This window comes from Prionailurus bengalensis, chromosome B3, assembly GCF_016509475.1.
Source record: "Prionailurus bengalensis isolate Pbe53 chromosome B3, Fcat_Pben_1.1_paternal_pri, whole genome shotgun sequence".
Taxonomy (NCBI): Eukaryota; Metazoa; Chordata; class Mammalia; order Carnivora; family Felidae; genus Prionailurus; species Prionailurus bengalensis.
Window position 1 is genome coordinate 139,623,226 of NC_057355.1, and position 15,344 is coordinate 139,638,569.

Below are 15,344 nucleotides of genomic sequence, written 5' to 3' on the forward strand. Positions count from 1 at the left end.
TAACCCCTATTCTCAGCAAAAATAACCCAAGAGATTAAGCCATCATCTTGGTACATCTATGGCCAACAGTAAACACGCACACTAGCCCCACAGAACTTCAAATAATTAGCAATTGGTGACAACAAAAATTAAAGAACGCTGATTTAATGCGAATGCCCGCCACTAACTGAGGGAGAAACAAGCAAGTAGAAAAACAGCTTTTCCCTTTTCTTTTTAAACCAAAGTTGTCTATATCTGTTCCCGGTCCTTATAGCGCCCGAATTCCAGCCCCAAAATTCCTAACGGATTTCTTGCAAATCTGACTTACTTGCTTAGAAAAGACACCAAGCACCAGACAGATCTAAGTAAAGGTGACCTAATGCGATGCCCAATAACCCAATACTATAAATTAAATTCCCACCTTCACAAGTGTATCTTTCATCATATGGGCTACATTTTACAGGTAGACCAAGTAGTTTGCTAAATGCGTCAATGAGTTTTGCACAGATATTGTAATTGAAATTTATAAAACTTGGGCAAACACAGAAAAGGAAAGGGAATCTAATGCCACACTCTAACATAATCAATGCTACCAACTGGTTCAGTTCTATCCATTCTTTTTCTATACCTCAAGTTTATTTGCACAGTGGTCACAAAAGTTTATGTGGAGTAACACGTTCCACTTTTAATACTCCTTCATGAGCTTTCTTCATGTGGCCCGTCTTTATAACCATCATTCAAAATGGCCACGAAAGTATTTGACTCCATATATTAGCAAAGCATATTCAGCTAGTCTACCACCTAGGCATTCAAGTCTTCATTTTTCATTATTATGAATGATGCTGTTTTAATAATAGGTGCTATTTAAGCTATTAAGAATACTTAAGCCCAGAAATGATCCCAATAAGCCCATTAGTTAGCTATACTTACGATTAGTATTTGCAATGTTCTGAATACTTACCAGACTAATAGGTTTATTGTAGGATGTATACATGTGAGATGCCATCATTTCCACTGTAGTAAGTTTCTGTGGTTGAAGCAAGGAATTTAATCTGTCCACAATACTGATATCCAGCTCGCAGAACACTGGACTTAACTTAATTTGTAATTCTGCCTTCTGAGGAACAGAACTAAGTCTTGCTTGATTACCCTTAAAAAAAAAAAAAAAAAAAAGGAAAACATTAATATAACCATTAATACCACAAAATGAAGTGAAAACCTTATGTCTGTGACAAAATACATATCAGATGAAAATTTACAGGTGGTAATCACATAAAAAGGCCTCTTACCTGGGGTCCTTTATTCTCAGAATGCTTATAATGAAGCTGAAGACACACAGGGAGATGGGAATCAGTCCGCTCTTTGGAATGAAACATTAAAAGCTTACAAAGAAAGACAAAGATAAATTAAATGTAAGATATTAAACTATCATTAATTTCATGAATTAACAGAGCTGCTAATATAATAGTGGGAAAAGCTTAAGCTTTTTGAAGTCAAGAAAGAGGAGTTTACATTTCATTTTGGGCTCTTACAAGCAGCGTGAATCCTAGACAAGTTAGTTCACTCCTGGGATACTTAGGATCTCATCTGCAAAATGTACCTGAGAATTCAAGTAAATTAATGCCCAAGAAAGTACTCTGAAAATAAAATAACGTACAAAGTAACAACAATAAATGTTATCATGAATAACTTTGAAAAGTTTCTCTAGAACAGGTTTTAGAATTAGAAAAAAAAAATCAGACTACTAATAAATGAACAAAAGACATTTTGCTGGTATTAAACAGTGCTTCTTAGCACACTGCAGGCATTCAGCATTTGTTGAATGGCAGAAATCTTCTGAAATTAATGGTGCTTGGAAAGTTAGTGAAATGAAATCATCAGTCTCATAATCTGTCTGCCACTTTAAAACAAGTCAACTCTAAATTAAAAGGTCTAACAGACTCTTACAATGACCTTGACTGCCGTACCTTAAAATGTTCAACAGGGACACCTGGGTGGCTCAGTCGATTAAGCATCCGACTCTTGGTTTCAGCTCAGGTTACGATCTCACAGTTTGGGAGACTGAGCCCTATGCGTTGTCCGCACGGAGCCTGCTTCAGATGCTCTCCCTCCTCTCTCTCTGACCCTCCCCTGCTCGTGCTCTCTCACCCTCTCTCTCAAACTTTAAGGAAAAAAAAAAAGGAAGAATCTAAAGAAAAAGTATCTAGCATTTACCTCTGTGTAGTGAGGAGGAACAGAATGAAAATCAGTTGGAAACAGGCACTCCAAAAGTTCCATTTGCCCAATGGACATATCCGTACTAAAATATCGGGAAGCTGATCTTTGTCTTTGTTCATAGGACACTTTGACGCCAGCACCTATAAATCTATTATAACAAATGAAGCATTTAAGAGTATTCATGTACTTCTAGATTAACCAACGTGTTAAAGAAGAGTCCACAAGGGTTGTTAAAGCACAATTATCCACCTATTCTGACAGGTTCAAGTTGTTAGTGATAACTAATATTCCTAAGGGTATTAACCAGCAAGACTGCTTCAAATTTCCCATTCCCTGACATAAGAAAGCAGTTCCGTCAATAGGAAATTATCCAGGATATATTTATTTCCCAACACTGACCTTTGTTCTTTGACATTTTAAAAGTTACACTGCAGTGGACAAAAGCTTTCATATCTGTAAAATATACATAATAGATTCTTAAAATTGTCTAAAAGCCTCATGCAATATTTTTAAAACTTCAGTCAGTGGATCTCAAGTGTAAGCTCGTTTCCAGTTGTTGCTGCTTTTCTTATATTTCCTACTGGCATATATTTGAAACCCTGTCAAAAATGGGGGTGGGGAGAGGTTTTTACAATTTTATTATGAATACTATGGTCCTTACCATAGAGTTTCTTTTGCTATGTATAAAAACTACTCTGTGTAGTAACTGTTAATACTTAAAGTTAAAATCAAAGGCCAAACTGTTTTCTAAAAATATTAATGTATGTGCCTAAACTATCATTTACAATATGAAAGATCACTTTGTTAAACAATATTTACATATTAAGAATATCATACTTACAAATTTAATCATCTCCTCACCTAGTAGGACTCAACTCAATCAGCTGAAAAGATTATTGGCTATTTGGACGGCTTTAATTTTTTAAAGCAGAAGTTGGAAGTGCAGGATCCAGGCTCAAGATGAGCCTTGGTGCTGTCCCCCTCCCCCCCCGGCAGAGGACTGGGGCACATCCCTTCTCATGAACTCACTCCACTCCTACCACCACTGCCATCTCTGCTGAGCCACTGACAGTAGGAACTATTTTTAGGATTATAATGGCGTCACTATTTTAGCTGGCCAAATGTGGTCGAAAAATCTTGTCAAGAGCAGAGAAAACTCCAGATTATCTCGGTCTCCTATGTGAATTGTTTCACGTGGCATCTAACCTGAACGAGAGATTCTATGGTAAGCATGTCTGCAGCACTGAAAGAAACCTCACTCATTCCCTCGTTTCCAAGTAAAATGGGAATTAGAAAAACAAATGGTGATAGGTAGACACAAAAGCCCACATCATCCGGTTCTTTTCCAAGGAGCATTAATAAATACGAGAGAATTTACCTAAGGTGATCGTGTTTGCAAGCTTCGGCAAATACTGCTCGGAAAGACTTCAAATCATCTGCTGAAAATCTTGCTGGGTCAATCTTTTCTATGCAAGTAAAAAAAGCTATCGCCAAAGGTGTCAATGGATTAAGGTTCAATGACGTTTCAGGTGGAGACAAAGGATCGATGTGAAGCACAGAGATGGAGAAGGTTCCCACAGCTAGTCTAAAAATAAGTTCAGGCCTGGATTCATCCACTGAAACAGATCTAGATGGGAGAGCTGGAACACATGGGTTAAAATGAGATACATAAAATACTTAAAAATAATCCATTATATCAAAATTATAAAACATTTATTCGTGTTAGTTTAAAAATTTTTTTCAATGTTTATTTATTTTTTGAGAGACAGAGAGTGGGGGAGGGGCAGAGACAGTAGGAGACACAGAATCCAAAGCAGGTTCCAGTCTCTGAACTGTCAGCACAGAGCCCGAATGCGAGGCTCGAACTCACAAACCATGAGATCATGACCTGAGCCGAACTCGGACGCTTAACCGACTGAGCCACCCAGGCTCCCCTACTTGTGTTAGTTTTAAAAAACAGGTGATCACACGACAGTTTGAATGATATTTGATGTTAAACAAGATAAGCTGTTAACTCTCTGCATTTTATATCCTGGATCCTTGACACACATATGGAGATGCCTGGCTGGCTCAGTCGGTAGAGCACGGGACTCAATCTCAGGTTTATGAGTTCAAGCCTCACGCTGTGCAGAGATTAAATAAATAAAACTTAAAAAAAACAACAACAACAATGGGGAGTCTGGGTGTCTCAGTCCATTAAGCAGCTGGCTCTTGATCCTGGCTCCTGGTTGTGAGACTGAGCCTGGCATCAGGCTCAGTGGAGCCTGCTTGGGATTCTCTCTTCTCCTCTCTCTCTCTGTTCCATCCTTGCTCGTGCTCTCTCTCTCTCAAAGTAAATAAATAAATCTTTAAAAAAAAAAAAAACCACACACACACACACACACACACACACACACACACGGAAACAAAACTTTTGCAGTGATAAAACTGTATTGGAAAAGTCACAGATCAACCACAAGTTGCTCAAATTTTCCTGTAAGCCTCGTGTCTATTTCAAACCTGAGGTTCTCTTTCAAGAAAAGCGTCAGATGGTGGGTGAGACGCCTAAGCTGCGATAATATGAAACTTACACGCACTTTTTAATAAAAATATTTAAATACACAAAGACTACAAGTTCACATTTTCTTTCTAAATTTGGTTAAATGGCCTAGATCAAAAGAAAATCTTCTGAAGGGAAAGAAAAGCAGCGGCAGAATGGCATTTTTTTTTTTAATTTTTTTTTTTTCAACGTTTATTTATTTTTGGGACAGAGAGAGACAGAGCATGAACGGGGGAGGGGCAGAGAGAGAGGGAGACACAGAATCGGAAACAGGCTCCAGGCTCTGAGCCATCAGCCCAGAGCCTGACGCGGGGCTCGAACTCACGGACCACAAGATCGTGACCTGGCTGAAGTCGGACGCTTAACTGACTGCGCCACCCAGGCGCCCCCAGAATGGCATTTTCAAGAAAGAAACAATGTGTTTAATTTTTAAACTTTTAAAAATTCTAGTGGCACTATCAACAAATGTCTTATGCTACGTACAAGTTTTCTGTAAAGCTGGTGGGGGCGCCAGGTTGGATGGCAATGCTGACCCTCTTACTGGCTGTTCTTTATGATGATCAAGGAAATCTCCCCACGTTGGCTGAAGCTGTAAAAGAATTTTTTTTTAATCACATGAATAAAGCGTAGAATTTTAGAAGCCACTTTTCAAGCCGAGAGTAACAATTAAATAATACTTTACCACAGTAGCACTTAATGGAGATCCTGCTGGAGTATTTGTATATGTACTAGTTAACGACAACTCAAGGTCCACATTTGGAGGGTCTCCAAGGGGTGGAAGAGAAGAGAGACTATGGGACATGTCCATATCGGCCATGGAGAAGAAAACTTCTTCTTCTAGAGAGAATTAAACCTTGTCAATTGTGTCAATTCATGTCTTTATAGTAAGTTAACATGTATTAATGTCATATTCTTCCTTCAGATTATCTGCAATACGGTGATGCCCTAAAGTTTACATTACTTCCAGTAGGGTACTTTATTTGGATCCAAGATATAAATGGCATAATAAAAACTCGACCAAATACAAGTTACAGTTATGCTATCCTACTGGGGAACTTGTTTTGTGGTTTTTTGTTTTTTTTCCAAATATATGACATGTACTACATGGTATATTTTTAGGTGTCATGTGACAGTTTAGGAGTTAAAACCCAACTTTAAAATAGTATGAAGATCTTGCGATATCTGGTTTCATGTGGATACAGCTTTTTCTTTAAAAACAAACCTGAATATATCATTTAGAATTCTATTTACCTTTCACTATCTTCTTTCTGGAGGTTGTTTCACCCTGAGGCGAATGAAGTTTGTTATGGCCAAAATTGCTTGAATACACTTTAATTTCTTAGTTTTTAATTTATTTAGTTCAACATTCTGTATTTAAAGTGATTCTTATTATTTAAGGTATTAGTGCTTAAATAAACATTGTAAAACACCTGTAAGTGCCAGGTTTACTTGATAAAGACTATATTTACATATAATTGATAGAAGAGTAGAGAAAGGTTCCTAAAGGAATCTGCCATAAATCATTATACAAGTATGTAAGAATTTGACAAAATGAATAATTATCCCCAATTTATCTTTTGTGAATGCATTTTTGTGAATTGACTATCCTTAGAATAAAAAAAAAACAGAATAAATCATGACTTATGAAACAAGATTACACAATCAAAAAAAAAAAGGTCCATGTGCCGGTGCATCACTGTAATTAATGACATGGTTAGATCAACTTACTAACTGAAACCTTCTTACAGCACAGATGTTTTGTTCTTTCATTACTAAACTCCATTTCACAACAGCTAAATTGTTTACTCTGCTCTTTGATGACACTGTAGGAATCTAGTGTCAACGGTTTTAGTTGCTTACCGCGGCTAGAAGGTGTCCGAGCAGATTCTGTCTCATAAAAGCTTTGCTCTGAAGATACACCCACGGAGAGGGAATCTTTTCTCAAATAATACCGGTTTAATTCCATCTGAATTCGATATTCGTCTTCCTGCTGCATAGGTCGGTTTTTTCTATCTTTGTTACCTAATCCTATTTTGCTAGAATTTTCTGGAAGTATAGAAAGGAAAGCAAAACAGTAATTAAATCTGGAGTTAATCATCTCTCTCCCAAAACCCACTTGTTCAATACTAACAGCAACTTCATGCCAGTCAATTCAGAACTACCACTATTTAGAGACCTATGCAGTAGTTTTAAGCAGCTAGCTAGAAATCACAGAATCTTTGATCTTAACTAAAAAATTTCAAAGTTAAAAATAATAACAGAGTAACCCGTTGCCATACTTGCCTGGTCCGGCAATAGCTGCTAACATATCCAAAAGCAAGTGCACCTGCCTCGGTGACAGGAATAGGTGAATAGAGTCTATCTGTCCATCAATATCCAACTTCAAAACAAAAAACAAAAACAAAACCACTCAGGATAAACACTCTTAAAACCTCATCACCACAAATCCCAGTATACTTTAATGCATGGAGATCAATACGGATTAGTCAGTCTTCAATTCTTTTACCTAAGATTCCATCCACGAATTCACACAATCTAAATAAAAAGACTTATAGGCCATCAAACTGTTGTTCTAAGAGGGGAAATCCTCCCGAGAAATTCCATGTTGGCAAGTCCAACGTCACACTTTTTGTCTCTGTAAGCTTACTATACAGTATTTAAGGTATTTGAGGCTTTAAGACACAGTCACTAAGAAAGAATATCAAGTTAGTAGTACAGTTTTCCTTCCCAGCAGGACTTCAAGACTCGAGTCATAATCCTCAAAGCTGGAGTCACACCAATAGCAAATAAAGTTGGCTTTCCCAAGTTTGCCCACTTGCTAGCACAGCACTTGGGGACACTTCCCTATCAGCAGCGTGCCTCTCCAGATGCCCCGTATTCCACAAAGCCCACTCCCCGCTAGGTAGGAAAGCAAAAGCCACAGCAGAGATGCCAATGGAGTTGGGCGACCAGGTGAACTGCCTTGCTCTTTTCCAAGTCTTTGTCCAATTTTCCTCCTAGAAATAAGAGCCCACCCAGTCCCGTCTTGATTCCCCTGGAGTATATTCTGACAAAAACAATTACTCCACTCTCTACACCACATTCTAAAAAGTTGAATATGCTATGGCCGCCTTACTTTTCATTCACCTCCTCTTAGTCCTAATGCTAACACTCCCATTATCTTTATGCCATTTTGCAATTTAAAAGGAATTCAATTAATAAAATACATTTATATTTGGAAAATGGCACCTTCCCCAGGGGAAAAAACAAATTTCCTCTGATTCTAAAAACAAAAAATATTGTATTATATAGTAACTCTGAGAAACGTCCATGATCTGAGAGTATAATAACATTCTCCAATAATAACAATCATCGCTATCACTTTTTGGTTTTTTTTTTTTAATTTTTTTTCAACTTTTTTTATTTATTTTGGGACAGAGAGAGACAGAGCATGAACGGGGGAGGGGCAGAGAGAGAGGGAGACACAGCATCGGAAACAGGCTCCAGGCTCCGAGCCATCAGCCCAGAGCCTGACACGGGGCTCGAACTCACGGACCGCGAGATCGTGACCTGGCTGAAGTCGGACGCTTAACCGACTGCGCCACCCAGGCGCTCCATGTTTTTGCTTTTTTAAGTGCTGGGGCACTATGCCCCAACCAGCGTGGGATTCTCGCTCTCTGCCCCTCCCCCACTCATGCTTTTTCTCTCTCCGAATAAACAAACTTTAACAAAAATTAAAAAATAAAGTCAAATAATTTCAAACTCAATATGACACTGTAACTGAAACGAAATCTCTATAAATTCAATACATGCAAGTCCTCTATGTTCTTAGATAGCACATTCCTGAAAGTACATGCTAAAACTGAGTATGTGAACCATAAACTATTTGGGGTGGGTACCAGTCTCAGAGAACTGAAATAAATAAATAAATATGGCACAAAAACAGACACATAGACCAATGGAATAGAATAGAAACTCCAGAACTAGACCCACAAACGTATGGCCAACTCATCTTTGACAAAGCAGGAAAGAACATCCAATGCAAAAAAAGACAGCCTCTTTAACAAATGGTGCTGGGAGAACTGGACAGCAACATGCAGAAGGTTGAAACTAGACCACTTTCTCACACCATTCACAAAAATAAACTCAAAATGGATAAAGGACCTGAATGTGAGACAGGAAACCATCAAAACCTTAGAGGAGAAAGCAGGAAAAGACCTCTCTGACCTCAGCCGTAGCAATCTCTTACTCGACACATCCCCAAAGGCAAGGGAATTAAAAGCAAAAGTGAATTACTGGACCTTATGAAGATAAAAAGCTTCTGCACAGGAAAGGAAACAACCAACAAAACTAAAAGGCAACAGAATGGGAAAAGATATTCGCAAATGACATATCGGACAAAGGGCTAGTATCCAAAATCTATAAAGAGCTCACCAAACTCCACACCCGAAAAACAAAGAACCCAGTGAAGAAATGGGCAGAAAACATGAATAGACACTTCTCTAAAGAAGACATCTGGATGGCCAACAGGCACATGAAAAGATGTTCAGCGTCGCTCCTTATCAGAGAAATACAAATCAAAACCACACTCAGGTATCACCTCACGCCAGTCAGAGTGGCCAAAATGAACAAATCAGGAGACTATAGATGCTGGCGAGGATGTGGAGAAACGGGAACCCTCTTGCACTGTTGGTGGGAATGCAAATTGGTGCAGCCGCTCTGGAAAGCAGTGTGGAGGTTCCTCAGAAAATTAAAAATAGACCTACCCTATGACCCAGCAATAGCACTGCTAGGAATTTATCCAAGGGATACAGGAGTACTGATGCATAGGGCCACTTGTACCCCAATGTTCATAGCAGCACTCTCAACAATAGCCAAATTATGGAAAGAGCCTAAATGTCCATCAACTGATGAATGGATAAAGAAATTGTGGTTTATATACACAATGGAATTCTACGTGGCAATGAGAAAAAATGAAATATGGCCTTTTGTAGCAACGTGGATGGAACTGGAGAGTGTGATGCTAAGTGAAATAAGCCATACAGAGAAAGACAGATACCATATGGTTTCACTCTTATGTGGATCCTGAGAAACTTAACAGGAACCCATGGGGGAGGGGAAGGAAAAAAAAAAAAAAGAGGTTAGAGTGCGAGAGAGCCAAAGCATAAGAGACTCATAAAAACTGAGAACAAACTGAGGGTTGATGGGGGGTGGGAGGGAGGAGAGGGTGGGTGATGGGTATTGAGGAGGGCACCTTTTGGGATGAGCACCGGGTGTTGTATAGAAACCAATTTGTCAATAAATTTCATATAAAAAAAAATAAATAAATAAATAAATAATAAAATTACATAAAATATCTTTCATAACATTTTGAACTCACAGTTGAAAGACGTGGGTCTAATGAACATCAGAGGGACTAAAGATCGGGCACTTTGAGCACCCCTAACCGATGCCATCTTTGTCTACACTGTATTGTTTATGAGATTTACATTTCTCAATGCTAACATCTAGAACTTTTATTTCTCCATTTAGTCTTCATTTTCATTAAATAAGAACTATATGTACTCAAAAATCAAGTTACTACCGCAAAAACAATTACCACATAGGCGAGGAGAGTAAGATCCCCAAACATCACACACTGGCTGGCAATCATACCCTCATGCAGTGATTCCAGGTGTTATTTGTCACCTAATACACAGATGTCCAAAAGCAACATCGAAAAGGCACTTATGCAAATCAACACATAGTGTGCAAAAGTCTGGGTCTGCTCAAAGATCAAGTATATAAATGCTGAAAACTATATTTAATCAAAACAGAACTATAAAAGTTACTATGGTTCTCCCTTCTTAGAGAAAGAGTAAATGCACCCCCCCCACCCCTCCCAGAGGCAGGAGTGTGTTAGTTTCCCAAGGATTTTAGCACATCGGGGGATTCCCTGAGGGTTTAAACACACCTACAGCTTTCTCGTGTTATTTTATGAAGAGGCTTTTAAGAACTGGAGAAAGGAGGTCCTAGCACCTAGGGTAGGACAGAGCACTAAACGAAGGAGAGGGAGTCCTCAGAAATAGGAAGGCTGAGGTTCTGATTATCCCCTTCCCCTGCCTCCACCTCTAGCCAGGAGTGCCAACCCAAGGACGGGTTGCTGGAGATCCTTCAATCCTCTGAAAATCCTATGTGCATTCACGTGCACTCAGTTGCTCCCTCTCCCATGCCCCTCCCCCCAGCAATCTCTATAGCTCTCATTATATGCTGTATTAAGGCGAAGACAGTATTCCACTCTTCTTTGCATCTCCCCAAGAAGTTGCACAGGCCCTGGCACACAGCACTCAAACACCTACAGCTAGTTAGCACAGTGAGTAAAATGACTAAATCCTGACATCTTAATTTAAACTACATTTTACACAGATTATATAGCAAATTAGCTTTCAAAGTTTGAAAATAACATGCCACAAATACGTTTTTAACCAGCTACACAAACACAAGCTTCCTGATTCCCCAGCAGACCGCCCAATACTGCTCCCTACAAAACAGGTGTTGTCTTTACAAGCTCTACAAAAGCCATGAGTTACCATGGGGGGGGGGGGGGGCGGGGAGAGGGGAATCAATCTCTTTTCATAAATATTCCACAACATAAAAACAGTCATTCTGTTCAAAACGCACAAAGGTGGGCATTTTTACATGCATACAATTAAGCACCTTCTACAGTCAACTTCTTGCTTTCCAAATCTCTTCTCCTAAACTTACTTTTGTGACAACAGATTCCTTAATAAATTGCTAGTTTCTGAACTAACGAATGTTTCTGAACCGCTCAAGTGCAGGAGAGTGAGTGTAGGAGACAGTGCTAAACCCAAGCAGCAGCAGAAGGGCAAAGGCAGTCCTCACGTGAGCCTTAAGATGGGAGGACAGAGGCCCCAGCAGAGAGTAAGAACGCTGACTCCAGGACAGTGGGCACCCTAGTTACAGGACAATCCAGTGACCAATCGGTGAGACCACTGCACAGATTAAAGAATGCTTGTACTTTTGTTTTGTTTTACTATAGAAAATAAAACAAACACTTACCTTAGCTCCAGGAAGTACTTCATTCTGTTTCAACGTGAGACTCAACTCCAACCTACCGATCAGCCCTCCAATCTGCACTGGGTCAGAGGGTGCCATCTCTGGTAAATTTCTAGTTAGTTGTGGGTGTGGCTCATAGACAATTTTGGGATTCCAGCTGGGTGACAGCTTTGGCTCAGTTTCCTACAATGAGGCAATAAGAATAAAATAATTCTTGGGAATGCAAGCTGGTGCAGCCACTCTGGAAAACAGTATGGAGGTTCCTCAAAAAACTAAAACTAAAACTACCCTAACGAACCAGCAACTGCACTACTAGGCATTTATCCAAGGCATACAGCTGTGCTGCTTCGAAGGGACACATGCACCCCCATGTTTATAGCAGCCCTATTGACAATAGCCAAAGTCTGGAAAGAGCCCAAATGTCCACCTATGGATGGATGCATGGATAAAGAAGATGTGGTATGTGTATATATATATATATATATATATATATATATATATATATATATACATACACACACATATATACACACACAACGGAGTATTACTCGGCCATCAAAAAGAATGAAATCTTGCCATTTGCAACTACATGGATGGAACTGGAGGGTATTATGCTAAGTGAAATTAGAGAAAAACAAAAATCATACGACTTCACTAATATGAAGACTTTGAGAGACAAAAGAGATGAACCTAAGGGAAGGGAAACAAAAACAATATAAAAACAGGGAGGGGGACAAAGCATAAGAGACTCATAAATATGGAGAACAAACAGGGTTTCTGGAGGGGTTGTGGGAGGGGGAATGGGCTAAATGGGGAAGGTTCACTAAGGAATCTACTCCTGAAATCATCGTTTCACTAGATGCTAACTAATTTGGATGTAAGTTTTAAAAAACAAAAAATAAAATTAAAGAAAAGAATAAAGTAATTCTTTAAAATACCTTAGTGTAAATAAACTGAAATGCAAAATACAAATGTCAGCATAGGAGTAAAATATTTGACATGAAAAACTTATTACGTGACCATGAATAAACCAGTATCTTATAGCTAGCATGAAACAGTAGTAATAAAGGCAAATCATGGAAAAGGACTTTATGGAAAAAGAGCACAGTATCTATTCAAATTATAGCAATAAGAAAAAATAGACATTCTGTAATCATGAAAATCTGAAATAACGCAAAAGATGAATTATGGAAGGACTGATTTATGAAAGGAGACTCTACTCTCAGAAAGGATTAATAAAAAGTTCTTAATTATAAAACCCTTTTAAGCTGTAAGTTTTCAGCACTATTCATTATGTAAGGTAATGTGAACACTGCTTGGGATTTTATCATAAAATGGTATTCGCGGTCACCATACCACTTTCCCCCAAAACACAGTATCCTATGTTATACACCTCACAGGTAGGAAAGGCATCAATCGTAAATAGGAGTATTTTAAAAACCCCGAAAGGTAGGCATCACTGAATATTTGTGTTAACTTCCAGATCAGATGGATCTGTATACCCCAGCAAAACCTAATAGCCCCCATTTAAACCTTTTACAAATCTAGGATTTAGCGTTTGGTTTTTTGTTTGGTTTTTCTTACCACTGGTGCAGTTGAACACACTGGGGAGGATTTTGCTGACGCAGAAAACTCATCCCAGAAGAGGGCCACTCCGGAGAGCTGCAGCAACTTGTGCGCAAACGCTGTGGGCTGATGCACGTTCATTCCTGCAGACTCGTCAGCAGCTTCGTCACAGTACACGGTCCTGCGCGTTCAAAACAAGAGCATTTGCACAACACTCCAGAGAAAACCTACTTGCAAGCCTAAGAAACACACACAGCCTTTTCACTTAAAGGATTGTTCAAGTGTTAGCACAACTGAGAAAATGAGAAAAGGTAACGTGGTCAGCATTACGGTGCTTTACTACGGGAAAACGTTTTCACCAAGAGACCTCAGCCACAGGAAGGGTAATTTTAGGGGGTCCTAAGCTGGCGGGGGGGGGGTGGGCGGGGGGGAGACGGGATTAATAAATGCCTAAAGTTCGCCTCCAGGAAAACAATCCCTGTGCTCCCTCACAAACCTATCTTGGCTCCAAGGCACGTGTCTGACATGACATGAATGGCATTTCTTGAACTCTTCCGACTGTTCATTCCAGGAATTCAGTTTAAACAAAATACAGAAAGTAGTTCTACGTGCGTGAGATTTCAGTAGCTTTTTAATGTACCATTTCAGGGAAATGCAACCTAATTTCAAAATTCTGTTGACAAGAACTTTCACGGGACACCTGGGTGGCTCGGTGGGTTAAGCGTCCAACTCCTGATTAACGGCTCAGGTCATGGACTCACAGTTGGCAAGATCGAGTCCCACGTCAGGCTCTACACTGACAGCGCGGAGCCTGCTTGGGATTCTCTCTCTGTGCCTCTCTCTCTGCCTTTCCCCTGCTCAAGCTCGCTCTCTCTCAAAAATAAATGAATATTAAAAAAAATAATAACCGTTTCACTAATACGTATGATGTTTTGTGAAAGACAGAAACCGTATCTGCTCAAAATCTGGCAAAAGCCCCCAGCAGATCTGTATACGACAGGGCCGTATACTGAGCACTAAGTGCCTTTGGTGCTCGGTGTACATATTTCATCCCGTGTGTTTCTGCAGGCATTCGAAGCACATTAAAACACACGCGAACAGTGACAACCTCAAATCAACACTCAAAAGTGTGTACATGAATCAATCTCTGTTTCAGAGCTGTTTAGAAGGTTCCAAGCGGGCAAAAACACAAAACTAAGTGCTGGTTTCTATATTTTTAAGGAAATCACTATCACACATATTGACTTTAAGATACTCTCACAGAATCCTCAAAGAAAACAGCAGCAGCTTTTTCATGCAAAGCAGCACTCAGACCAAGCAAAGGAAAGCAAAAAAGCCCCTCATACTAATGAGACATGCCAAAACAACACATCGCTCACATGAAAAAACTCCAACAGGAGTGCCTTAAATTCAGCTGCGCTCAACTATTCATGATTTTTATTTGATACTAACTAAAAAGAGAACCATTTGCTTTGAATTCAGTATTATATACAAATTATACCCCAAATGGCATTTTAAGTTTTCAATAATGGGATCAGAACATATCTTGGAGAGCAGTGCTTTACTGTGAAATCATACCATGTATTAACAGCATCACCTCTAATCTCTAAAAGCATCATAAAATCTAATGAGAGACTTAGATCTTACCATTTATAAAACAAAAGAATAGGGTCATTTATTCTCAGAGATAAGAAGTCTTACCTTTCTATTCGAATTTCAAGTGCAGTTCCAGTTTTGGAATTTTCTGGCACGTGTTCGATTCTCAAGACAGTGTCTATAAAAGTGACTTTTACTCTTCTTAGCACTAGAGTAAACAGGTCACCGTCAACATGAGACCATACGTATACTCAATAAAAACTTCTAATGAAAGGAATACAAAATAAAAAAGTTGTATTTCTTTCCTTAAAAATCCCCAAACCTTAAGTTTGGTAATAAATACTTTGTCTTACTGAGCACCTACTATGTCATATCTCAACAGACACTTGGGTACAGCTAACACTCTCTGTTG

At 39.2% G+C, this 15,344-nt stretch overlaps 1 protein-coding gene across 1 annotated transcript in view; it reads right to left on the minus strand.

The window, feature by feature from the left end:
- ATG2B (autophagy related 2B) overlaps positions 1 to 15,344 on the minus strand; it is a 76,379-nt gene that overhangs the window by 44,432 nt on the left and 16,603 nt on the right. Inside the window, 11 exon segments of the mRNA XM_043556964.1 lie at positions 941 to 1,129; positions 1,269 to 1,361; positions 2,194 to 2,344; positions 3,575 to 3,836; positions 5,219 to 5,324; positions 5,418 to 5,572; positions 6,596 to 6,781; positions 7,019 to 7,115; positions 11,774 to 11,953; positions 13,355 to 13,517; positions 15,038 to 15,140. Coding sequence (XP_043412899.1) covers positions 941 to 1,129; positions 1,269 to 1,361; positions 2,194 to 2,344; positions 3,575 to 3,836; positions 5,219 to 5,324; positions 5,418 to 5,572; positions 6,596 to 6,781; positions 7,019 to 7,115; positions 11,774 to 11,953; positions 13,355 to 13,517; positions 15,038 to 15,140 — 1,685 coding nt within the window.